Raw genomic sequence first — 27710 nt, 5'->3', positions numbered from 1 at the left:
GTTTATTGTGATAGCCGAAATGATGGACAACACTTTATGAGAATTGGAATACTGCCTTGATATTCTTCAAAATAATAAAGATAATTGCTTCGAAATCTATTGATGTAACTGGTTTCATCAATAACTGTATCAGCATTTTTATGGCTTATCAATAGAGCTTTATACAGGCATTAATTAAGCCACAGCATTTTTATGGCTTATCAATAGAGCTTTATACAGCGAAGTTTTAATTTTTTACAAATTTATATATTTGACAAATAGGAAATTAAATATTTTTAATCAGCTTGTTTGCGGTCCCCTCTCAATTTCACGATCCTAAGCCGTAAGGCTGAGAAAGGGCCAGAGCAAAAGGTTTCATTTTTGAAACTATTGCGCTCTGTATCCAGAGCATTTTTGTTTGTTTAAATGCCCTTCACCATTTAACACTTTCTTCCTGCTTACACCACGATTAATTTGGTCTCGTGCAAAATTCAAAAGCGGGGTGATCCGATATTTCTTAATGTGCGATATAACATCATTCCGTATATCAAATATGCAATTATATATTTATTTCATAAAAAAATATAAATTTATATAGTGTGCTCTGGAATTAAGTCTAACAAACGAGACGTTATTTACTATTCATTTATATTTTTATTTTTTAGCGTGAAACAGAATATTACATAAAAAAATTGCATACAGTGCTCATAACCGAATAATTTATTTTGTAAAAATCTTAAATTCAACGCATTGATTTTTCTGTGCTTTAATATCAAATGTCAAAGAATAAAAAAAATCAATTTCACAATGAATCTTTTTAATATAAAAACTTTATTTCCAATTTTACATAATTTCATTTATGATTCTTATTTGAAAGTCTATTAAAACTACTTAGTAACATAATTTGTGGGTAGTTTTGATTTTATATTAAAGACTAGGAAATCAATTCACATGTCATTATCTATATAGTCTGTCAGTAATTTCATGCTGTGCTGTGACATAATACATTTAAATGTCAACTGTAAGATGCTGAAAGAATTCGATTAAAATGACATATCAAAACTTGTTGATGGAAAATGAGTGATATTATAGCGTAAGACAAATGCAGTAACATGGCATAAGCAATAAGACGTGGACTAATTAATTTCAGCATATACGTTATAAATCTATAGCAAGATTATTATTTTTTTTTTACTTTATAACTGTGCACAAAAATAATTTTTTGGAAAGGATGATCCATGTCTACCGAATAAAAATTTCCATAATAAATTAGGAAAAAATCCTGTTGTAGTCCTGAGAGAATTCTGACTGATAGAACGTATAAGGAAATGCAAATACACAGCTTTCGTTATATGCATTTGCCTTGCTGACAAAACCGTTTCCAATATGTATCACACAGCCTTGATTTAACGGTATCAATGAAATATCTTCAATTATCAGGAACTGTAATCACTGCTTCATGTATAGCATTAGCAACATAATCAATATTCTTCGCATTGAGTCCACATATATTGATGCAAGAATTTCTTGGTAGGTAAATATGGCGCTGCTCAACTAGAAATTTTACTTGAAGTTCTAAAAAATAAATAAAATAGAATTAAGATGCACGAATGGATTTATGAAAAACAGTAAAAGTTATTGAATAGTTTACCAATTTTTTCAAAAGACATTGTAATAATTCTACAATGATTTACTTAATTGTTTACTTAATTATAATTAATTTCCTTTTCGCTGTCTATTTCAAGAAGTTCAGCATTTTTTGTCCCAAATCTGCGTTATGTCTCATTTCTTTTTGTAAGTGGACCACTATTAGTTCCAAATCGATTTTATTTTTTTTATTTGTGCATTCGTGAACATTATGAATAAAGATCAAGGAAACAAGACTTTTAAATTTATTATTATATTTACATCTAAAATGCTTTATAAATAATATATTTTCTTTTTAAATTATTTTAAATACTTTTACAATGGACGTACGATTTTCTACTACAACTTATGTTAGTTAAATTATGACAATTTATTAACATGATAACGGTCTGTATAGACGGAAAATCTTTTAGCCATAATTTTAAAATTATTCAAACGTTTTATGGTAACAGAATAAAACTGACTTTACTTACCAGAAAGTCCAATGTTGGAAAACATTCCATTTTGTGATACCACATGATTCCAAGTGCCAGGAGTACCTAAACTGTCCAGTTTTGCTTTTAAAGCAGCTCTCGTTTCCTTAATTCGTCTGGACATTTCTTTGATATGGCCCATCCTAAATAAATATTTTTTCATTGCTTAACTTATATTGCGTATATAAATTATTTGCTGCAGTTGAAAGAATTGAACCAAATTAATCTGTTAAATCATTCCAATTTTATTTATTTATTTATTTTTGAAATATCAAACAAATTTTTAAAGTTATTTAAGCTCATCTTACAGGAAATGAATTTAATTAAGTAAGGTATTCTCATGAATTAGTTTTTTTTGTTAATAACAAAATTAATCGGAAGTTTACGTTCTAAATTTAGAAGCTGTTATTTTTTGAAAAATTAATGGCAATCTAAAAATTTATGTTAATTTTGAAAGAAAACTATTAACGCGAAATATATCTGTCAGTCCATTTGTTTTTACGTAAGAATGATAGCCTAAAACCAAATATAGACATATGAAATTTGAAATATGCTTAGTTTCATTATTTTCAATTTCATTACATTTAATCTTTTAGTTTTATTACTGAAAGAAAAGAATTGTTTAAAATTTTTAGCCAAATCCAATAAAAGGTTAAGCATCTGTCTATTTGTCTATTGCAGTAACTTTAAAACATCCAATCTCGCAATAACTATAAAACGCAATCATAAGCTGAATAAATGAATTTTCACATACTATACTTTCAACAAAGTTGAAGATTTGTGTTGAATTTTGATTCAATCCTTCAAAAGCTAGACTACCTATCTATCTTTTATAGATCGGCATACGAACACGAGAACTCAAAATCACAATCTCAGATGTAAATACGATTTGTTACGTGGTTTTGAAATCGAAATTCTGGATCTAGAATTCCCACGTCAAAACCACATAATGAAATAAAATTTTCATCCTAATCAGTCGATCGCAAGATGTTCCTAATATGCACTGGATTTTCTTCACTATTATAAGAAGTGGACACAGTGTATAAATACACGAGGGAATTGACTTGAAAATATTTCAGCTGGTTCTTTGATAAAATGATCAACTTAGACGAGTAATGTTTCTTTCACCTCAGGTAAGAGTGGATTGAAGATTATTTTTATCCATCACAAACGATTTTTTTTACCAGTATGATTAGATTGACATTTTAGGTTAAGTATAAAATAAAAATCATTTTTGCCTCAATATTAGTAGCATTATAAACCTTCTTTGTTGAAAACATTAGCAGTTTTCTTTCAACTTATGTTGCATTTAAGACTGGGAAATTAGGGAACAAAAAAGTATTGTACAAAATAGATTGGAAATTCTACTGGATAAAACAACTTAACTGTATATTAATTTAATGCTATGAAGCGTGTTACATATTTCTAAATTCGTTGTATTTTATTATAATTAATATTTAAATGATTATATTTAATCCTATTTAGTAAAAATCTAACTAATAAAATACGAAAAAATAAGAATTTTTATTTGAAAATTCCACGATCTCTTTATAACGCTGTTTTTAGAACAAACGAAGTGCTTAAGACAATTTTTGAAAGTAATGAATGGTAGAAAATGGCATATAATATTTATAATCAGAAAATCTTTTAAAAAATCATTTAGTTAAACATTTATAATTTTAAAACAAGTGAAACTTTTTACACTAGACTTAGCAGAACTCTTTATTCTAAAACGAGTAAAAATAAAAACAAAATGAAGTAAAATTCTGAAACTGACTTTGGCAAATAATTCTTTACTGAAGAGCAGCAAAATCAAATGACAATACGAGACATTTTTTAAAAATTAATATAAATAAATTATATAATCAACTGTTACGAAATTTTCATTATAATTTTTGTATATCTTATAGTATTTGTGAACTAATTTCACAAAAATATATCTAATAAATTAGGTTTCTGTAATGCACAACAAATTTCTGTATTACGAATATAGATTATCTTTCCACGTGAGCAAGAAAATCTAATCGCATTAAAACATTCGCATTAAAACTAATTAGAAAGTTAGATATCTAATTAATTATTTTCGAACATAAAATTAGATGTTCAATAAATTATCTTGCAGCTTTATTTATTATTAATAATATTTATGAAAAAAATTTGAAGAAAATCTGTTTTGTCATTTAAATTTCTATAGCACTAAAAAAAATTTGTTTCAATTTTATTTATATGGAAACACTTTTATGATAATTATTATATATATCTATATTTTTATTATTATAGGTATTAAAATTGCTTTTTAATTTTCATTCCATATTTTTCAGTTACCGAGGCTCCAGTTTGAATGTTGGCATTATAACGTTAGTAATCTAATTAGAATATTGATCATGTTGGATATATATTTTAACATATTTTATTATGTTCACCAACTTAATCCATCAGTATTTTTAGTTATTATTTCGGGGAAAAGTAATTTTATTTTTAATTATTATTATTTATTATTTCGAGAATTGTGCATTCGTAGACGCTTTATTTCCAAAAATTTTGTTACCTTCGCAGATATGGTGCGTTCTTCTATCATGTTAAATTTATGTTTGATATTTTCTAGATATTATTAGAATTGGTTGAAAGAACGCACAATAAATCTTGATTTACGGCGACTGAATAAGCTTTAACTTGATTGTTTATAAATTATCTGCATATACATGGTGGATTTTTCGGATATATTTACTCAGGATATATCTTTTCAGAAATTTATTAACATTGAAAAAAAAATTACCATTCACTAAATAGAACTGGATCATTGAGAACATAAGATACAATTCGTGCTCCATAAAGTGGCGGAGTTAAGTAAAAACCATCAACCAGGGAAGAAAATTGTGTACGACAATTGGGCAACACAGATGGATCGTTCACTATCAAAGTCAAGTTGCCGATACGCTCGCCTAAGAACACAAAAGAGGAGGATAAAATATATTGAAATGTATGCTTTTTAAGTTTTAAATTGGATATAGGATAAAGAAAGTTTCACTTACTGTATAAACCTAAATTTTTAGAAAACGCCTGAGCACAAAGCATTTCAAATCCTCGGGTTATAAAGTAACGAACAGGCCAACTGTCTTTCTCCGGGTCGCCAGTTGCAAAGCCTTGACAAGCACAGTCGAAAAAGGGAAACAATTTCTTACACTAAAAACAATTAAAACGTTTTAGGGATTAAGAATTAAAAAAGAGTTTTTAAAATGCCAGAAGCATTAAAGAACATTTAAGAGTGCAAAACATAAATAAAAGTTTTTAGAAGTAATGAAAAGCTAGAAAGCAACTGAAATGAAAAACTATTGGAAATTGTTAAATAAAAACAAAACTCAGAAATTTAAAAAAAAAAAAAAATATGGAATATTTCAAAGTGCTTTACAAAGAAGTGAATGTATTTTGTATTTCCGAAATAAAAGCGGAAGAAATTTATAACTCCAAATATATATCAAAAATCCTGAAAGATTCATGAAATTTAACGCTTTGTAAATTGAAACATGCACCTCGTATATCAAAAAATGTTAAGGCAACTGTACAAACATTCGGCTACGATGTATTGTTAATTTTCGAATTTTTGTGTTTTGAAATTTCCCATAATCCATGAAAACATTTTTGCAATTATGTTTGTCTGTTTGTTCATCAGCATTTTACCAGTTAAATCAAATAGTAGAATAACTTTGCCCTCCCCCCTTCCCACGTCTCTTAACTATCAGAAATGTTTTAAAACAATTTCATTCAAAACAATTTGCTTCAAGTTTGTCAAAAGGAATTTTGTAATCAATTTTCTGATGTGCTGATTTTTGTACATATTCGTGCTTTTGATAATAAGTACACAATTTTAATGCTTTTAGAAGTTTATTATACGTTAAACGATTAATTTATTTTAATTTTGATTAATCGATTAATTTATTTTAATTTGGCCTTTATAAATCACTCATATTTTCCGCATATGCTGTTACGGTTTTCCGATTATTCAAGTTTTCCGTGTGCTTACAGGCGGGTCGAAGTAATTGTTTGTGATTATCAAATTTAACACGTAGTTATTTATTGAATAATACAAACCCTCCAACAAAGGAATGTTTTTCAAAATTTTACTTAAAAATTAATAAAAATTTTACTTAAAAATTAATAAAAATTTTACTTAAAAATTAATAAAAATTTCAACATATTCCTCGGTATGTCCGGAACATATTATCGCTGCATAAAAATCAGCTTCTCACTTCTTTAAAAATAATTAGCAGTTTAGGGATTCTAATTTTATTTCCATGTAAAGTTTCCTCTATAATTTCAATAAATATTTCAAGATATTTTTAATTTCTCCTTAGCTATGAACGATCTCTCAAATTGCTTGAGTTTATTTTGTATTCGTTTTTGAAATGAATTTCCTGTTGTTTTAGCTATCTTCATGAAGCTTAAAAAGTGGGGATTAATAAATTTATGGTATCTGTCGATCACCCTCAAATACCTGAAATCTGGCATGTCATCGGGCTTAAAAGATTTTTTCCAATTTATTTATTTAATTTAAAAAAATACTTTAATTTACTGTGTACACACACAATATGTTTAAAATCGTTTAATATAAAATTTAAAAGAACTTTTAAATATATATATTTTTTTAGAAATGGCGAATTCTTGTCTAAAAACAAATAAATAGAAATAAAGAAAGGTTAATGTAATTTCATAATATAACCAAAGGAGCTCTTTGATATCCAGCAATGATGTAAGATCATCTAAAATATGACCAGCTGTTATTTATTATTCAATATTAAAAAGCACCAGAATAAATAGTTAAATTTCTTTTACTAGCAATAAAAACCGAACAAAAAGTCATTGAGCTTAGTCGGCTAACTCATTGCTGGCAGAACATCACGTGACTGTGATGCCATGAGGATTGACGTCATTGAAATTCACTGTGAATTTTCCAGGAGGTAAACGATGATGATTTCACAGAATTATTACTCAAATCAGGAATATTTGCTCCTCATTTTTTATCACTTCAAACTTGAAATTGCCATTATATAGAAGAAACCCTTTTTTTTCACTTGAGAAGGTTTTACAATGGAAGACGTGATGCTTTATCGTAGTATCAGCCAAAGAGGCTGAAAAAATTTACATGTTACAATATTTAAAAAATAATATTTAGACGAACCGAGTTTAAACCCTTTGTTATACTAAAAGGTTTCACTTTAGAGATTTGAAACTCTTTTAAATCTTTATTTCCATTTTGATCCTGCAACGCTTTTAATTCAGTTAATAATGGGTTTCAATTTTTTTTCCATCATAGGAAAGAATAAAATGACAATCTCGTGAAAAGTTCAATTATATATAAATATGATACCTTTCATTTTTTTTCCTTGGAAGTACATATAAAGCAGAATTATTGTAATTTTTTTTAAAAATATCACCTTCCAGATTTTGACGAATTTCTTTGCTTTAAACTTCCCTGAGCGCGAAGATATTACTCTTGGAATTATATCTCTCTGCCTATCTGTGACCGCGATAAATTGAAAATGGAATGAGTTAGACGAACAAATTTTGCATGTGAATACGATATCCCGCAACTGCAGACAGCCTTATCGTCAGAATCGTACGTCGTTGTTTAATTTTGGGCCAAATACAATAAAATGATTGGATGCCTATTTGTCTACTTCTTGTAAATGGTCAGAATTTTAACAAATGTGGATGAATTTAATTCAATGGTCTTTGTATTTAAACATTAGATATATATAACTTATTTACAGATTTATTAGATTATTTACAGATTTATAAGAGTAGCCAGAAAACTATCTATTAACATCGACATTTATAACAGACGGCAAATTTCAGCTACGAAACTGTATACTATACCTCCATTAAATCAGCAATTTCTTTCCATTGCTCTTGAGTTGGATCCACTCCTGTTGGATTATGGGCACAAGCATTAAGAATGACGACAGAATTTTCAGGAGCATTCTAAATAAAAAAAAAGAAAAATTACACTTTTAATTTTCTCTAAGACTGGTTTTCATAGGATCAACTTAGGGAACGCGGAAAAATGGTAGTACATACCATTGACATTGGTAATTAATATTCATTATTATGATTCTACCTCTTTGATATCTGAAAGGATAAATAATTTAGAAAACATGTCTTTTCTTTTAAAATATCCTTTAAACAAGCTAAGTAATGGCCTATATTATATATATTTAGTGCGCTTTCGCATCCATTCGCAAGATAATATAGTTTTGAATAATATCGAGAAATAGTGTATCAATCGAAAATTCGTGAATTATTTTGACGAAACCGCTGCCACCATGGGCTGCAATGATAATCTAATCTAGAGAGAACTTTAGGGTTACCTACAAACCTTCTTAAACATTTCACATCATAAGACTCCTGGAGTTGAAGTCTTGGAAGTTAGGATAATTCTATTTTGATTTTCAAACTGAACTGACAGATATTTTATGTTATATTATTAACATACTAAAATAGAATTTAGAACATTTAGAAATTTATCATGTAACAGCGTATAAAAATGCCCCTAATTACGTTTATTCATTGTTAAGTGCTTTTTTATTTCGTTTCTCCATCTTGCTTAGAATGTTTCCCATTATAGAATAAGGTACAAATGCTGAATTCAGAAATAAAAACAAGTCATCAATGCACGACATCAAGTGTGAAGTTTTCACGAGTTCCGTGCGATTTTTTACTTTGTATTCATATTATCTGTGGCAACAATCTATTACTTTAGTACTTGCTTGTTCACCTTTCAAAATTCAAAAGCTTTTAATGATATAAAATTATGCCGAACTATTGGTTAGTAATTATTGGTTGCTAGCAGCGTTTCTAATAAAACATCCCATTTTTCTACTACGTAATTAGGTAAGAAAATGATATTATTTTACCCATTAACTGAGTTTTAAATATCAATAAAGATGATTATTAGATTTATTTTATTAACTACTTTTTATTTATGGTTAGAGACGTTTCTAGAAATTACTTTTATAAAAGTTACAAGAAATTATTTTTTCAAAGTATTGTGCAAAAACCAGAGTAAAAAAAAAAAAAAAAACAACTGTACATTTTAATACAGTAACTGTAACTTTAACTACAAAATTGTGCTTCGATCAACAAACTCACCCATCTAAATGGTGATTATATTTATTAAAATTCACTGCATAAATTGTGATGCAATATAAAATATGTCTTATTTGTTTTACCTACTCCTTATAAAAGTATTAATTATTTTTACAAATGGCTCTTGTTGGGTTTGTACAATTGGAAAAATCTTGAATCAGCAATGGAAATCGAAAAAATTGTTGGAACCATGGTGCATAACTAATCACATTAAATTATTCCTTTATAGAAATATTTTTTCAAGATAAGTTTACAGTAGAACGTACTTCAAGATCTTCTTTCATGCCTTTAAAATCTAGATTTCTCTCAGCCGAATCCCAGTATCTGTAAGTGTGGCAGTTCGTAAAACCAGCGGCAAGGAAAGTTGCAGGATAACTCGCTGCAAATATTAATGTAAGATATAATATGAAAAAATGATCTAAACGGGAAGCCATTAATGGAAAATATATAATAAAAAACTAAATCTTGACAATTACACAGTTAAAAGTGCAGTAAAAATACGGAAATAAAAAATGAAATTAAATATTATGCATTTTTATAGCTAATTTAAAAGTACAAATTATTAAATTCTTCATAAAACTGGATACTTGATTTTTTAAAATGTATAATATACAGGTATTATGGAGTAAAAAGTCTCGAATGCCGATTTATGAATAGTAAAATTTAATGAGCAGAAATTTCAAATTTATTTGACTGAAAGCAGTTTATTTATCAATTTACAGAAAATATATGAATAGCTACGTGTATAATATCGATAATATATAAATATTCATTTATGTTAGATAATTAACAGCTGACACGAACACTTCTAAAATGTAAATTAGTTAGCACTTTCTTGCATAACAAAATTAATTTTTAACTATCATTTATTGGTATTAATTCGTTTAGTGAAATTAATTAACTACATTAAAATATTAATATATTCCCTTTCGTATAACTCTTATATGCATTCCTTTTGTTTGCGTGAGAATAATCGATGATAACCTTCTATACATAGTGATTCTAAATGCATGGCAAAATCATAAGCAGACTGTAGAACACTCCGAATTCTAAAATAATTCTGCATCGAATATGTTGTTACTAATGCGATTGTTATCTGTTAGGGGACACAATATATGATGATTGATTAGCCGGTACAAGATATTTGAGGAACATTATCAAAAACGTTTGCGAATTCATTGGAAAGTTGAAGCAAACATTTTATTTTTCATTCATAGCGAGTAGGTGAATTTATAAAGCAACAGAAAGTTGCAAAAGTTTTGCTGCAGAACACTAATAGAGACTAAAAGAGACTAAAACACTAAAAGAGAGCTCAGAGTTGTATTTGCAAAAATAAAGAATTTCAATCTTGAAGCTACAGTGCGCCATATAACATTGCTGTACTAATACAGTTAGTCGCCATAAACGTGTTTTTCTGAACTCGATAGATTGTAATGATGTTAAATGCTCTCTTCTGGCTAACCTTATGAATCAAATAACTCTTGTTGAAAACAAAGGAACATCGTTTGGTATTTCTAAATCTTGTTTACATTAAGATAATAGTGGAAGCAATAGGACGACAAGTGATTTTAAAAGAATTTCGTCATTAGTTGACATATTGGTAACAAGAGTACATCCATGCACGGAAAGGAGAAAAATAATATAATAGGTAGACATTCCGCATTCTTTAAGCATATTCCTCAAAGGTCTGCGCTTTCCTTGCTTTTATATTTTTGATTAGCAATGAGATTTTGTTGAGATCGCATCCCTACCCTTGTATGTTTAAAAGTTGTCTCTGCGTAATCAGGATCGTATCTAGATTGAAGAACTTTATACTTGCAAGCAAATCTCTGTACTGAGAAATTCTTAATGATCGAGTGAAAAGTCATATTCTATGTCTTTTAATAATTTTTCGTTGTGTTATTGGAAATTATGGTATCCATAATTAATAATAACTATTTTAGATAGATATTTTTCTATTATTTAAGACAAAAATAAATATTCAGTGAGAATTGAAGTAAATGTTTCTTACGGTAAGAAGGACTTGATATATAAAAATCCTTCATATTTAAGCATCGAGACAAAAATGCAGCTCCTAGCCGTAAGGCACCACTTCCACTTAAAGCCTGGACATTCATAACCTGTTAAAATACAAAGAACATTATTAGAAATAATTTGAAATACAAATTTGAACATTTTTATCGCTTTTTAAATGTTTGTTCATGTATTTGTTTACACATAGATGCGTGTCTTTGTGCAGATTGATCAAAATCTGAGCAAATTAACCCTCCAAAAACGAATTTCCATTTACATCACTGTACACCATTTTCTTTTATTATGTGCGGTAAAGATGATATATCAGCAACAAGGTTGGTGGAACTTAATGCTATTAAAACATTTAAGTAGAATTCATCTAGGAAATAATCTGCGAGCCTCTTAACTAGTATGTGAATGATTTCACTCTCTTCTTTCAATGTATTATCTCAAATGTGGTTTTTAAATTAAAGAGGCGCAAGAAAAGATAAAAACAATCAACTACACTATATGTCGAAAATGTATTATTGAGTTTAGTTAAACTAGCGTCACATTTTGAATAAAATGTTTTGGGATGGGCCTTTTTACTTTGAGTCGTGATCAAATAACGAGAGGATACTTGAGTCGGCACTTCTGTCTGAATTTCCACGCCACAACAGCGAGAGAACATTAGACCTTCTAAAGTAAATCTAATATATCTACTCTATATTCACAAACGATATATATTTTATAAAATAGTGTATTCAGCCTGGAATTTCCTGGTCCCGGTTTTGCTATCAACCTTCGTAAAACATCATTCGGAAAGGAAGCCGAATGGATCTTTATATGAATTTTTTTAAAAAGGCATTTTCAAGCAAACGAGGAAAGCTTTTCTTTTTTTTTACTGAATCCTATTTTCTGTATAATTCCTTATATTTTGTCCATATCATAAACTCAAGTTTAATCAAAATCTATAGATTGAATCTCATTATAAAAATGAGGTTAATGTAAACTACCCTTCTTTACTTTATAGTTCTCTTTAGCATTAAAATTATTATAAATATCTTCGGTTTTTTTTCGACCTAATTTTATTTCAATACTAACACAAAGCAATAAAATATTAGGAAACAGAGGATAATGTGTCATGAGCTGCAGCTTCTTATTTACTTTTCTCCTGATAAACAATTCCTGGGTAACCTGAACCTGATAAACCATTCAGTTGTTTTAGACCAAATAAGTCTAGATATCTTGTTCTTTTAATCGACCATCATCAATATTGAATTCGAGAAGTTGATTTCGTAAAAGAGATATCACAATGTAAGAATATGATAATAGGGCAGAGTAAGATCGGTTCTGTATACTGGTGAGGTATAGTTAGTGGTACAATGATGTGGATTGATGTTATATTACTTCAAGCTTGTCTAATGTGTATAGATCCATGTGGGGCTTGTAAAATCTTAACTACTGCCTTGTTGGATGGAGATACCTGTCTATTTACGGAAAAGGCAATTTATGACATGCTCAATATATAATGTCAGATTGTGCAAGCTTTTCTGCTGGGTTGCGGCTTCTGATTTTAATTTCAAGCAATAGGTTTCCACCACAGATGCGTTTGATCTAGTTGAGAACTATCCTTTCACTTATATTCTAATGCTCTCTTCAAATTAGTCCTCAAAGCTTCAATCGAAGATGAAAAAATTAATAAATTAATAATGAATAAAACATCTGTATTTGTATCACCAATCATTCGATCTTGAAATGAAAGAAAGAAACCTGAACTAATAAGAAAAAGAAGATATAATTTATGATAGATGAAGATATAATTATAATGGAGATATATTATAATTATAATATTATTATAGATAAAATATTATATGAAGATATAATTATATGATACTTTAAATTTATTGGTACTTGTCGGTTGTAACGGCAACCAAAAAGCGCCAAGAAAAGATTTCGCCAATTTGGCTTGTTTCAATCGTCAAACCATATAGTTTAGTTATATTAATGTCCCTTTTTAAAGTAACTCGTGGGCTATTTTGTGACGGACCTCGTTATTTTGAACCGCGATTAGATTATGAGTACGGCACCTGATCTGGCGTCCTCCTCTCCAAGCTTCCCCACCACACCAGCGGGAGGACGTTTGGCCGTGATGGATTTCACATGCCCCACGTCCGCTTACACGACGGTTTGTCGATGAAATCGGGTCTCGAACCTCAAATCTTATGGTTTCGAAGCCGAGACCTTACCATCAGGTCACTGCTGTATTATCACACTCTTTAGCATATAATTATATAACTTGATATTTGAGTATATTTTTATAATTTGGCGAATTTTTTTCTTGGCACATTTTGGTCGCCGTTAAAACCGACAAGTACCAATTTATTAATTGTGGTAATAAAATGTCAGATACATGATCTGATACACAAACATTCATAAAGTAAAAATACTTTCGATATATACTAATGTTTATTTGTAAGTTAATGAAACTGGTGATTACCTTTCCTTCTTTGAAAACGGGATTATTTTCCCCTAATAACATTTTGGTTGCAGCATTTCTGAAAGATTCTGGTCCTAAAATTTCACAGTATTCTTTTTTTAAAGCATCATCTAACGCCATAGCTTGTTCTATTTTTCTAATTACGGGCAATACCCAAGGTTGTCCTTCATCAGTTCTGTATGCTGAAATGATTGAATATTTTATTTTTGAAGCTGAATTACTAAGTAACATGATAATATTTAAAAGAAGCATAGCTTTAGCAAATCATGGCCATAGAATATAAAAATAGATCAAGCCATCCTAAAAAACAGATTGTATTCTTTATTTTACTATTGACACTCCCGCTGTTAGTTGAGCACAGCATACGAATATTAAATATTTATAAAAATATACAGAATTACACATTTAAGCTTTTAGTTCTTAAAATATAAAAACACATGCAAGTATTCCCGTGTTTGTATATTGGTATTCCTTTTGTTTTTGCTACACAAACATAAATCTTTTGAACTATTGAGCAATTGTCGAACTCCTCAGCCTTTCCTAAAACTTCCTTTTGTGAATGTAAAATTGCTATTGATAAAAATCCTACAAAACTGACCGATTGATCTATTTTGAACATTGATATTTTAGGCAATTTTTCTCCATTTCAACGACTGTTTCTCGGGAAACCATCAATTCAATGAATTTCTTTTTTAAAGCACCATGGTCTAAATTTATTAAATCCAATACTTTATAACTCAGTTTTGGAAGAAAAAAAAGGACTTTCTGAAAATGTGTGTAAGAATGTTATAGCGTTGAAAAATATCTCTGGTCTCTTGGATTTACTTTTAACTTTTAAAATATCATTGCCGGTTTGAATCATTTGATTGACTGGAAATCAAAACTAAAGTTACTTTTATTTTTATATTCTCCTCGTTAATTAAAGACATTCGTTCTTGCATTCTCAGCAATCATAAGGAAATAAGGTTTTAAAATGGCTCTTAGTTCTACCGAGAATTTTACTACTGTACAATGTATTTAATCATAACAGTAATTTAAAATTTATAATTTAAAACAAATATGAATACTCTAAATAGTATATGGACTGTATATTTTAAAGTTTAAATGAACAGATGAATTCAAACTGAGAATATATTGCTTTTACCTAATTGTTAATTATTTACTTATTTATCGAAATTAAAACCCTATCGAATTATTCATTTATTTTAAAACCAATACGATTCTAAATATAATCATTATAATTTTTTTGTTAAAATTACTTTGTTTATATCTATTAAAATATTTATTGTTTTTATAGTTTAAAAATTGTCGCTTTTTAAATTACTTTTTAGAATAATTTTTCTTAATTTGTTTAGATTTAAACAATCGTTTTATAAAATCTCATTTATGATTATAAATCTATTTTATAAATATGAAATCTTATTTATAATTACAAATAGGTCTAGTCAAATTCTGTAGATACAGTTTATAATCTTTAGTTTATGCATTTCCGCAATATTGACAAGCCAGAAATATTTCTTGTAAAGTTTCTAATACGTTAATTTACTATTTATTAAATAAATTTCATAAAAAAAGCTGATTAATAAAGATTCACAAACAAACAAAAAATATGTTCCTATACACAAGAGGAAACATAAAAATTCTGAAAACATAAAAGAGAAAGTAATAATCGTAAATATGAGCGGCTTTAAATACAGGCTTCAAATAATGAACGAGGAAATGTCAGGTTGAAAATCGCTTATTCAAACCTTTATTAATAACTATTGCTTTAACTATTTCAATAAAAGCCCCTCCAATATTTCTTTAAATGGGTCAAATTGGCGTGTTGTCCAGTCTTGGCTCAAAATGCTACATTTGCTCTCAAAATAAAATGATGTAAGTCACTTCTTAATAGCATTTCATAATTCAATTACTATTATTGTGCTAGTAGTTTTAAATTATATTGATAAAATTTAAAATATTTTAAAATTTATTAGAATTTCATTTTTTAAAGATTAATTGAACAGAATATAATATTAATTATTAAAATTTTATTGCAATAGCATTTTTGAGTAACTATATATAGATATTTCTTCTTTTTTGAATTGTTATCACAAGGTACATAGCAAAATCTAATTTTAATTATTTGATTTAGTTAGATTTTTACTGCATTTCATAATAAAAAATATATATTAAAATTATTATTATTATTATTGCAGGAATCCTTATGGTATTTTCTTTCTTTTGTGTAAAGTTTCATATAAAATGCACAAGATAAAATTTCGAAAAAGGTTCTGTCACTTTCAGTTGCTGTTTTATTTTCCTTATTTTGGATGTTATTTTTTTTACAGAACAGATGTTTCGTTTCTAGAAAAAAAATTGAATCTTTATATCATGATAAAAAAAACTATTGAATAGGTATATAAAAAAAATCAGCATTCTGCTAATTTACTAATTAATTAAAAAAAACTGGGCATAACATATTTATTAGTGATTATTCAGGCCATATTAGTAATGGAAAGCATGTTTACGATTGGGCATTAAAGGTAAAAATATTTTAGAAAGTTGTTACGTAAGTATAGTTAATGTCGGAGAATATAAATCAATTAGTAAGTATCTTTTAGAACAAAGTAATTGATTTTCATAAATGAAAATAACTGCCCTATTAAAATAATTTTTAATTCTATTTTTCATTTGATGAGGCGATCATGTGGAAGATTATATTGCAAATAAATAAATGATAGAAATAAAAATGAACAAATAAAATAAAAAATATGAATAAAAATAAATGAAAAATGCAAATAAATAAAGAAAGAAAAATAAAAGAAAGAAAGAAAGCCGTTGAACCTAATCATAATTATTTTATTAGCATCTTAATCATTTGCTAGATTAAGAATCAAAATGAAACAACAACAACTACAACAGAAACTTCAATCTTGTATGTTTAAGATATATAATTGGAAAATTTTAAATAGAAGGAGAATCTAAATAGAGCTTGCCCCTATTGTATCAAACAGTTTTAGTCAAAGGATAAAAATGAAAAGTGAATTTCAAATCAAAATATTCCATTCAAACTATTTAGAATTAGATGGTAGAATATTTTTGATATAAAGAACTCTCTGTAAACTTATTTTTTTATTGATAAATCATCGTGAGATAACATTAAATAACAAATGCTAATATTTGATATCGGTTTGAAAAAAAAATTACACCGCGAATGAGATATATATATATATTTGCCAATTTTGAATATAATTATGACTAAGCAATAAAATAACGGTTCCGCTGGGTTATTTTTGCAGCTAAATCACATTTTCGGTGTCTAATTATCCTATATATCGTTTTTAAAAGTTTTTTTTCAGAGTATCACAAGGAATCTGTCAAAAGTGTTAATATGTATATTAGAAATGCATGAAAAATTAATCAAAAACAAAATGAATTGAAACTATATCTTAAAAATATTTGCAATGTATGCTTTTATTTTCCAAACAGAATATCTGAGATGCCGTAAATAATTTTCAAAAGTATTTAATAAAATGTAATAAATTGCGACCAAGGCAAGAATGGCATATTAAAAATATTTTTAATAAGAAATTATTTTTCGTTTCTGGAAAAAATAAGCCAAATTCATCTCTGATTTTAAAAACACTAAGGAAAAGTTCAAGATAATTTTTCATATCTTCCTATACAAAAAAAGAAAAAGAATAAAATATGTTTTTCCTTACCGCTAAGTCCTAAATCTATTTTATCTGAAGAATTGTCTTCTTCATAAGCTTTACGCAATTCCAAATATTCGTAAGGGGGTTCATATCCAATAGAAGAAAAGAAGGACATTTTCCAGGAAGTATATTTTGCTACAGAAATGCTGACTAAATGGAAAGCAGCTGTGGGAAAAAATATCTCGTCGACGACTTAGTATCTTTATAAATTTTTCAGCTTGATTCTACATTTGTACGTCGGCTTAAATGCCGTTGTAACAGACAGACTTTAAAAGATTGTTGAAACAGGTGAGAAAAACGAACATAATAAACTTTGCTTATGTCGTGACAGTGGCAGCACGTGAAACGTAACCTTGGGAGTGGTTAACAACTGGGTGAAGAGTTAAATATTTAGAATATTTGACACGGTATAGCGAGAGGGATGTAAAAGGGTTCATGGTTCTCCTTTAATTTGGATTTTAAAAGATTAGTTCAAAATCTTACGAAAAGCATGGTCCACAGAGACAAGAAGTTAGCGCTTTTAAGTCTGTTCCAAAACCAAGAATGATGAGGAAACGCAAAAATAATGAAATTCATCTGACGACATAGCATCGCTATGCCGCTGGTTTGGCTTTCAGACTTAATCTGCATAGCGACAAACATCTGGGCTATAAACATGCGTACCTTTTCAGTTTATCGCTTACAAAGTACAGAGAATAATATTATTACCGTCGAAAATTCGATTTCTCTATTTTGACGAATCTCCATTCTTTAAATTTCCCTGAAGCTGAAAAACATATTTCTAGAATTATGTCTGTTTGTCTGTGTGACCGATAATTCAAAAAAACATGTTAAGTTAGATGAAACTTGGTAAACGGTTTTTAATCCAAATCTGTAGTTTTCTGTAAAATTTGGAACGAAATACATTTACAAGAAATCTCGCTGACTGTCGACGTGACAATATGACTAAACAAATGACAGTCTAGTAATAACTGGAAAAACGTAAAGATTTAGATATATTTAAATTTAACATTTGTTTGTTTGTTTCTTATGGCACTTGCCACTGACAAGCCCGCTGTTACGAAGGCAGCGATTTAAACCTGAGGGGGACGTCTCTTATTTTTTATAGCAGCGCCAACTAGGGCCAAGAGTACGACTTTGCCACTCACGCATCATTCATTCGCTTGCACAACCCCGTTTTACAGGAGGGCACATTCACACATCTCACAGATAGAACAACAGAAGAACAACCATGCCCAAACCGGGACTCGAACCCGGGACGCCCAGATCACGGGGAAGACGCGCTACCCCTATGCCAGGACGCCGGCAATTTAACATTTAAAACGTAGATACGTATCAAATTTTGAATCAAATCTATTGATTTTTTTTTGTTTTGTTATTTTGTGCTTCCATACACAAGAATTTTCTCAAAATTCTATGACTTAAATATATAAAATTTGGTACGTGATCTTGAGACTAAAATTGCAGTTCTATGCCAAATTTTGATTTCAATTTCTTGAAAAAAATGTCTTCCAAAATATACATGCGGGTTCTTTATTATAAAACACGAAATTCAGATGATCGCATATTTGAAAATAAAAATCTGAGCACTCTTAACATTCACGAACATGCATAAATTTCACATCCACAATTTTATGTGGAGAAAAAGGGGTTAAACCTTTATTAGAGAATACGTGAGAAAATTTCATGGACTGGTTTATTCAATTTTATTAATTTAAAGCTTAATGAATAAAAATTACATGTATTAAATGTTTGGTCCGAAGTAAATAAGAATTTTAACTTATAAATTTTAATTAAAAAATATGCGTTAAATTAATGCATTTATTAATTTTCTTACCATATTTATGAAGCTCTAGACAACCGCAATAGATCAATAAAAACATCTTGCAATGGTAAGAAAACATATTTACAAATAAAGAAATTGTTTTTATGTGTTTACAATACAGATTTTTACGATTTATTTATAACAAAAACAGCATAACCTTTTACTCCCAGATTTTCTTGTGTATTTACACAACACATGTTTTACGTTTATGGAAAATAAAGAACCAGGTATTTACTTTGGACTATTTCCCATTGATCGATTGAGTACAATATTTGATATAGATGTACGATTTTCGTGTCACATATCGACCACATATCGAATGTTATTTTCTCATCGTATTTTTGAATAATAGTCAGGAGTGGCTCGTGCATTCAGCGCTTTTTCATTAAATAAATATAATAACTAATCTTTTCTTTCTTCTATATGAAAATATTGTTATCACAAAAAATTCCATTTTTGGATTTTAATGAATTTTGACATTCCATACCTTCCTGAATCGGAAAAACATATTTTGGTATTTTTTTTTCTTTCTGTCTGTTGCTTTATTTGTCTGCAGAAATGATAATACCTTAAATACTTTAAAGATGCATTCTTATTAATTTTTTATTGTAATAATTTAAGTGAAAATATATGTCTTTATGAATTCGTTTTAAAACTATTTGTTTAAAAATAAAGTAAGAAAATTTTTAAAAAAACAAATAAGAATTTTTAACTAATAATTTCTTTACTAACTAATATAAGCATTTAATATTAATGGAAGGGGATAGAAAAATAAAAATAAAAAAAACATTCAAACAAATATAACAAAAATTATTATTTTAATGACCTGAAGTATAACATAACCAATTAATAAATAATATTCCAATATTTTTTGAAAAATAATTACTATTACTTTAATTTATTTAATGATGATGTGAATAATTTAATGTAAGAAACTTTGACAAACCTATAACTTTGGCCGAAGCACAAGTTCAATAATGAAACTAAAATGGCTGCAACAAAATAGTTGCGCGGTTTTCTAATTAAAAAAAAAAACAAAGCAAACAAGAGCAAGATTTTTCTGCAACTTCCAGTAAACATTTTATGTTGCATACGTTCTAGTTTCCATAAATAGGCTTAGGAGAATTTTTTTTTATTTGATTGAAGAAAATTTACTTCTCGTAATATAAATAACATCGGCAAAACACTTATTTTACCCTTTAACAATCGCATACAGGCATATTCTCCCCCCAGACGCTCCCCCATGCCAAGAACAAACCTCTTTTCAAAAAAGGAACCAAGTACAGAGAACTCAGAGAATGCTGAAAACACTATAACTAAATCTTGGCGTCTTTTAAAAGCAATGAATGCCAAACCTTTATCAAATGAGCTCGACTATCCTAAAAGCTTAGAATTACAAGTTTTGAGAAGAGATAAATTGGTTGCGTATTCAGTATTTGTTGTGCTGAAACATATAAAGCCACTTCTCAATTCAAGCAAGAAAATTGAATATCAGAGGGATAAAGAGAGAGTAATCTTCTTTGGATTTTAACTGGCGAGGAATTTGTCGTTAGAAATGTAAAAATCTCGGACGAGTTTGTAAATGGTCCATCTAGCTCAAAGGGGAAACCACTGTATTCTGTCATCCAGGTTTCTTATTTGTACTGATTCTCTTTCACCCTTATTTTTGTTTAGTAATATTTCTTCCTGTAACAAAATTGTAGTGAATTTTCAAATCACTCTTTACGAGCTTAAAGCAAGAGGAATTAGCGTCTGTTTTTCGCATGTCCGAGGCCATTCTGGCATTTTAGAGACTGAAAGAGCCTATTGGCTTGCAAATCAAGCTACAAACTAAGCATCATTGATCCTGTGAGCATCCCCAAATCTCACATTCGCAATGAGAATCACAAAAAGACAATTTTCTTATTGAATGAGCAGTACCAGAATTCGTCAACTGCCTCTTTAACTAAATTATTTTTTCCCACAATTTCTCAAAGGTTAAATAACAAGCATTTCTTCAGTAATTTTCACTTAATAAAATTTCTTACTGGAGACGGTAATTTCAATTGCTATCTCAAGAAATTTGGATTATCGGACAGTGGTCTGTGCTCTTGCAGCGTGGGTGGAGTTCAAAATGTCGAACACTTGCTTTTTGATTGCTCCTAACTTACTGAAGGGAGAAGGGTTTACTGTGGATCTCGATGCCTGTAATATTAAGTTTCCACCTCCGCTTCATGTTTTAGTCGGCCACAAAATGGCTTTTTTCTCAATCTGTAAATTTATTACCTTTGCTTCAATTTTTAATTAGTCATTGTTTATTTTTCCTGTTGTTTTTATCCTTATTTTTATCTATGTATGTAGTTGTTTCTACTTACTTCTATAAGCCTTGTGCTGTACTTTGTGGTGCACAAGAATTGACTTATTATTAATAAAAAAAAATAGCTCAAAGGGGGTGGAAATGCTGTGGGGTTGTAATTTTAATTTGGCAATAACTTTATTAATATTGAAGATAGAAAAATAAATTCAATTATTCAAATTAGCGCCTCATTAAGACGAACATTTTTTTTTATAATTGGAGTTTTTCGATAACTGCAATATTTTAGAAGTTAGGGACGGAAAAGTGATTTTCCAGCTCTAATATTGACTAAAAATTTAATATTTCCAGATAGTAACTTAAAGGAAAAGGAATTTACCTTTGCTTTCCAGCTTTCAGATAGGAATTTTAAAAAAATATATTTTAAACATTTGATTTTTTTTTATCATTTTTACATTTTCAACATGACTTTGTATTTATTGTCCTCAGCATATATATGTCAACTATTCTTGATTACACTGCGACAGTAGCAAGACATGATAGGAGCAAACACGGTGAAATTTATCGAATTCGCATGTTAATGCAGTCTAAAAAATTTCTGTTTATCCTGAAATTGTGTACTGATACAGAATGCGACAATTTTTGAATTAAAGATACTAGTAAGTATTTATATATAATATTTCATAAATCATATGTAATTTATAAAGAAATTGTTATAAATTTCAATAAATAAATAAGTAATTATACTCAAAAACTTTGAATTGAACTAATCAATAAATAAAATTGTAGTATCGATAAACAAACGATATACAAGCAGTTTAATTGCAACATTTATGAGTTACAATAAAACTTCAAAATAAACAATACATTTTACGTCTAACATGCTCGAGATTTTTTAATCTCTAAATTTTTATATTGCTATTTTATTGAATACTTTGCACAGCTGTAATATCAACGAGAGGACTAAGAGTTGTTAAACGCTATTCACCTGCTATCACCTTGAAGATAAGGTAAAGAAGTAACTTACGAAGGTGGTTTAGAAATAGAAACATTGTGAATATTTAGGCCAACAGGTGGTCAAGCCATTTAGGGTTCAAAATTTGATATGGATCTAAGTTTAAATTCTCAGAACGAATATATGGAGATGATTTAGAAACAGAAACAATTGCGAATATTTTGGCTGGTGAAACCATTGAGGATTCAAAATTTGATGCTGAGCTACATTTTAAATGTCAAAACTGTGTACAAAATCCATCTCATTACATTTTTGTAATTATCAAGCTCGTTTACGTTCGGACAGACAGACAAATTTCTTGGGAATGAATTTCATTCAAAATTTGATAGAAATTTACAAAAGTGGAGTAAGGTAGACAGACTTAATTCCAAAACATTTCACTCTGACTTAATGAGATCCAAAACACGAAGATTTGTCAAAATCTCGAGTTCGAATTTTTGGACAGGTACAGTACCTCTCTTCGTGTATGAGAAAGGAAAAACAACCAAGACAAAACGCTAGTATAGTCGTCAACAAGAGAAAGAAAAAAGGGACATCACTGTAATTTTGCTATTTATTGTCGCATTTACACAAAATTATTGTCGATGAAAATGACTTAAAGGAACAGGTTTGTTGAAATGAATAAACCGATTAACCGGGTTAATTAACTACTATCTCGAAATTTTTTCGTTATGGAAATTAAATTTTTTTTAATAACTCAGCAAATCTTTTTTTATGTTTGTTTATCAAATTTTGTTATGCAAATTGCAGTAATTTTTGAGATATACTTAATTTATTTGTTGAAAACTCTACCCTAAAAGAGACAATCCACTGGGGACCATATACTAAATAAATTGCAGCTTTTAATAGTAAAATACGACTTTTTTCGCGTTTTTATTCAAAGAAATTCTGAAAAATAAACAACACAATTCAGATTTATCTTTAATATGAATATGATTTTTTTAAATATAAATATTTTTTTTTGTTTTTATTCAAATATTGAGGCATTTTCATTATTTTTAAAATCAATTCATCCTTTAGCTTTTTTCGTTATGTAGCCTTAAAAAATTAACGTACACTTTCATTTTTATGAGCATTTTTAAAATAGCTGGTTAGTGAATTGCGAATACCATGAAGACATTTTAGGCTAATGAAATTGTCGGTTGTTTATTAAAAAGAGGGAATTTTATTTACTGACTTAAAGAATTGTTAATCGTATAGAGTATTTATTAAGATTCATTAAGTTATTTTATAATAAAAACATTCCACATATGATTTTTATATAGAATTAAACAATAATTTAATTATTTTATGCGCTAAGCAAATGTTAAATATTTAAAGATATATAAGATATCATCTGTAATATAATACTATAATAATAAAATTTTAAATTGCGAAAATATTTCGGATTTGAAAATTAATCAGCGGGAGGAAATTTAATTTATCTAGTTATAGAACCGCATGAGGGTAACATTTATAGTGATGAAACAATATTTGGAATAAACCTCTTTTATTTGTCCCGGTACGAATCAAACAGGGCAAAGAGCTGTCTTTATCACTAGATTTCAGCGAATCTTCACATTTTAGACAACTCTGAGTCTGAAAAAAAAATCAATTTTGAATTACATATTTCTATTTGCGATAACGCTTACTGAAAATGAAACGTGCTAGAAGAATGAAATTTGTTATAATATTTTTACATCAAAATCATTGAATTGAATAAAGTTTTAAATGAAATCGTCTAAAAGAAGTCTACCTTACCATCTAAATCTGAGCCGACATTTTATTTTTTATAAAAAATTATATAAGTAAATTTGGTTTTTTATAAAAAAAAAGGCTATGTGAATGAAATTTTGCATAGACTTGTATATTTATGTCAAATTTTAAAATTTCATTTCTATTAGAAGATTATTGTATTATAGTCTGTGTATTTTCTGTAGGCGGTTCAAGGTCACATTTTCTACCGCGTTACTGGTACCAAACAACAATAACGAGGTACAAAATGTGAACTTGAACCGCCTACAGAAAATAGACTATAGTGACTCTTCAACTGTTCTTTATCGAACTTTCGATTCAATTAATCGAAGAGATGAAACTTAAAAGGTACATTGTATTGAGAGAAATAAACGAAGAAGCGTAACAAAAGCATATTTTTTTAACAAACAGAAAAATTGTGGAGTTATATATTATTATTATTAGAAAATAGGCATTTATTTTATGTACATTAGTAATATTGACATCATTATTTTGTAAATAATACAGTTTCATTTTAACATTGATAATTGGATATCATCAGTTATTAGAAATTTCAGTCATTGCTTCGTGTATAGCTTTCGCAACGTAATCAATATTCTTTGAATTGAGTCCACAAATGTTGATGCGAGAACTTCTTGGTAAATAAATATGGCGCTCCTCAACAAGGAATTTAATTTGATCCTCTGAAAAAAATAAGTAAAATGAAATGAAAATGTGTTATTGGACCCAAGAAAATTGCTAAATTTTGCAAAAATAAGTGCACTGAAATTGCGAATTTACTTTATTTACATTTATTTAACTTCATTAAAAATAAAGACAAAATGAAAGAGTACAAAACATTTAATCGAACTTACAAACTATTAAAAAGGTAGAAAATAAAAATAAAATTTCAGTCGCATAAAAAATATATTGACATCTCATAGATGAAATAGAAGATGCACAAATATGTAAAAGATATTCTTTAACAGCTAATAAGTTTTTATTTGGCAATTCGTTACATTTGCACATGCCTTGTTTCATAAAACCGCTCAAAATTCTTACCAATTATAGTTTGACATGTTCCATGCTCTTGGGCTATCGAACATTTCGAAAGTACACAAATTTGTAGAGGCAGTATAAATTGTTGGGACTAGGGAATCATGTCCTACATCTTATAATTCGTAAACTTTTTCATGTTCTCTATAAGCAATTAAAATTTAAACTACTACCAATGAAATTCAAGCTCAGAAATGATGAACTTAGATTAGCCTTCTAGTTCATCCAGCTGAAGCTTTCAATCATTTTCTTAATGTGACTCTGTCTTGATTTAGTATTTCCTACCTTCCCTAACATCCGAATTTTCAATCACCCTAAGTCGCAAAGATTTTCATTAATATTAAAACATATTTTTATACTTTTAACATGAGTTTTCTTGATAATTTTCAAATAATTTACGCCAAATGTCATTTTACGCCAAATTCTACTAGATTGATAACAAATATTAAGGTAGCTGAAAACGTTGAAAAGTCAGTTCTTATTGAAAATATGAATTATTTATTAATTCAATATTTTTAATTTGTGAACAATTTTCTTTATAAAACCTTTTGAATTTCGTTTCTATGATTCATTGATCGTAAAGTTATATTCATTTTTATATTTGAATAACCTACGTTTTAATACTATTTTATTTTTTGGATGCTATTTCTTCAAATTCTAAATAATTGTGATTCTTTTTTTGTAATTAGTTCTACATTTTGTTGTGAAAAACTCCTTAAATTAAAATCAATTGCGAAGTTTTTTGTTCAAATTGGAATAGTAATCTGTCAATATGTTTTGCAGTTCTTGCATTTCAGAATAATCAATCTGTTCATTTAAAAGTATTTTATAGCCGTTTTAATGTATCATATTGCAAAAAAAATTAAAAAAAAATTATGTTATTTATCAGTGGAACATCAGCAATTAAAGATTGTGTAGAAATACAGCTTACTTCTAAGAACAGAAACTATGTAATACAAATCTTAAGCTATCTGAAAACTTGTAACAAATCATCTGGTGTATTTCTAAATTGGAAGATTTCTTGCTTTATACTTATTTTTATTCCCTAAAATTTTTTTTTTCGGTTTTTCGTTTTACTTTTGGACTTTAATTGATAAATTTTTGTTTCATAAGCGTTCCACCATTTTATTGTATATAAAAGTTAGGAACTATATTTTAAAATATTTTTCAAAAAATTTATCCCAAACATATACCTTATACAAACATATCAATAGTTTAACGGAAAGCAATCGATCAACCGAACGAGCTGGTTGAAATGGCTTCTAGATCTCCTATAAGAAACTTTCTTTTGGTGTCTTTTTTAAATAAAATTATTGATATGGAAATAATTGTTAAATTATTATTTTGTGTTTTTTAATTGAAAATTGCCAAATTATATTTCAAGTGCCATAATTTTAAAAGTCTAATAATCAGAATTTAAAATAATTCGATCATATAACTCCAAAGAAAAAGAACAGAATTATAAAAACTAATTATACATACCAGAAAGCCCAGTATATGAAAACATTCCAGTCTGTAATACCAAGTGATCCCACGTGCCCGGTGTATCTAAATGATCTAGCTTTGCCTTCAAAACAGCTCTCATTTGTTTAATTCGTTCGAACATTTCTTTAATATGGCCCATCCTAAGAAAATATTTTCTCATTAGTTCATTTTTTCGCGTACGAATATGAATTTAAGAAATATGAATATAATCAAGAATTTTTTTCTGATTCTTATTTTTCATTGCTCTTCAGTTAATAGGCCTCTAAACGTCGCCATTATTATTAACATTTATCGTTCATATTTAATTTCGTGAGATTAAAATTGTGTATTTTTTAATTTGAGGAATCGTTCATGAAAAAGTTTCTTGGTTTTAATTCTTATTATTGAATGCATGTTTCGAGTACTAGATAATCTCATATTTGTCATATTTTCTAAATTCTTTTATTATTTTAAATTTCATGCATTCAGACTTTTTATTTATAGAATTTGAATTCTATTCTGATTCTTTGTATGCAAAACTTATACAACTTTTCTGATTGTGCTATAATTCCGTAAAAGATGAACTGGAAGAATTGAAATTGAAATTGCAGAAGCATAACGCAGTACTTAAATGACGCAACAAAGTTCAGAAGTTAAAAAAAATTAGTACATATATATGTTGGAACGAAGCAGAATAAGATTTTACTGACAGAATAACCGTGGCATAGAACAGTATCTGGGAAAGTAGAAATACGATAAATAAATGTCCCATAATAAGAGATATTGTTGTTGTTGTTTCTTATGGCACTTGCCACGGACAAGCCCGCTGTTCGAAGACAGCTGATTTAAGCCTAAGGGTAAGCGCCTCTTGTTTTTATAGTAGCGCCAACTAGGGCCAAGAGTACGACTTTG

General features: G+C 28.3%; 1 protein-coding gene across 1 annotated transcript in view; it reads right to left on the bottom strand.

The window, feature by feature from the left end:
* Positions 1 to 855: 855 nt before the first annotated feature.
* LOC129985027 (uncharacterized) overlaps positions 856 to 27710 on the bottom strand; it is a 41387-nt gene continuing 14532 nt past the window's right edge. The window contains exons 8-18 of the mRNA XM_056094956.1: positions 26817 to 26959; positions 24839 to 24982; positions 17439 to 17624; positions 13735 to 13916; positions 11254 to 11362; positions 9509 to 9621; positions 7974 to 8078; positions 5132 to 5282; positions 4876 to 5041; positions 2100 to 2242; positions 856 to 1554 (exon numbers count right to left, since the gene is read on the bottom strand). Of these exons, the coding sequence (XP_055950931.1) occupies positions 1409 to 1554; positions 2100 to 2242; positions 4876 to 5041; positions 5132 to 5282; positions 7974 to 8078; positions 9509 to 9621; positions 11254 to 11362; positions 13735 to 13916; positions 17439 to 17624; positions 24839 to 24982; positions 26817 to 26959 (1588 nt within the window). The 3' untranslated portion in view covers positions 856 to 1408. The remainder of the gene's footprint in view (positions 1555 to 2099; positions 2243 to 4875; positions 5042 to 5131; positions 5283 to 7973; positions 8079 to 9508; positions 9622 to 11253; positions 11363 to 13734; positions 13917 to 17438; positions 17625 to 24838; positions 24983 to 26816; positions 26960 to 27710) is intronic.

Source organism: Argiope bruennichi, chromosome 9 (genome assembly GCF_947563725.1).
Source record: "Argiope bruennichi chromosome 9, qqArgBrue1.1, whole genome shotgun sequence".
Taxonomy (NCBI): domain Eukaryota; kingdom Metazoa; phylum Arthropoda; class Arachnida; order Araneae; family Araneidae; genus Argiope; species Argiope bruennichi.
Note: the sequence above shows the minus strand (reverse complement) of the source record. Positions and strands in the feature narration are given on the sequence as shown.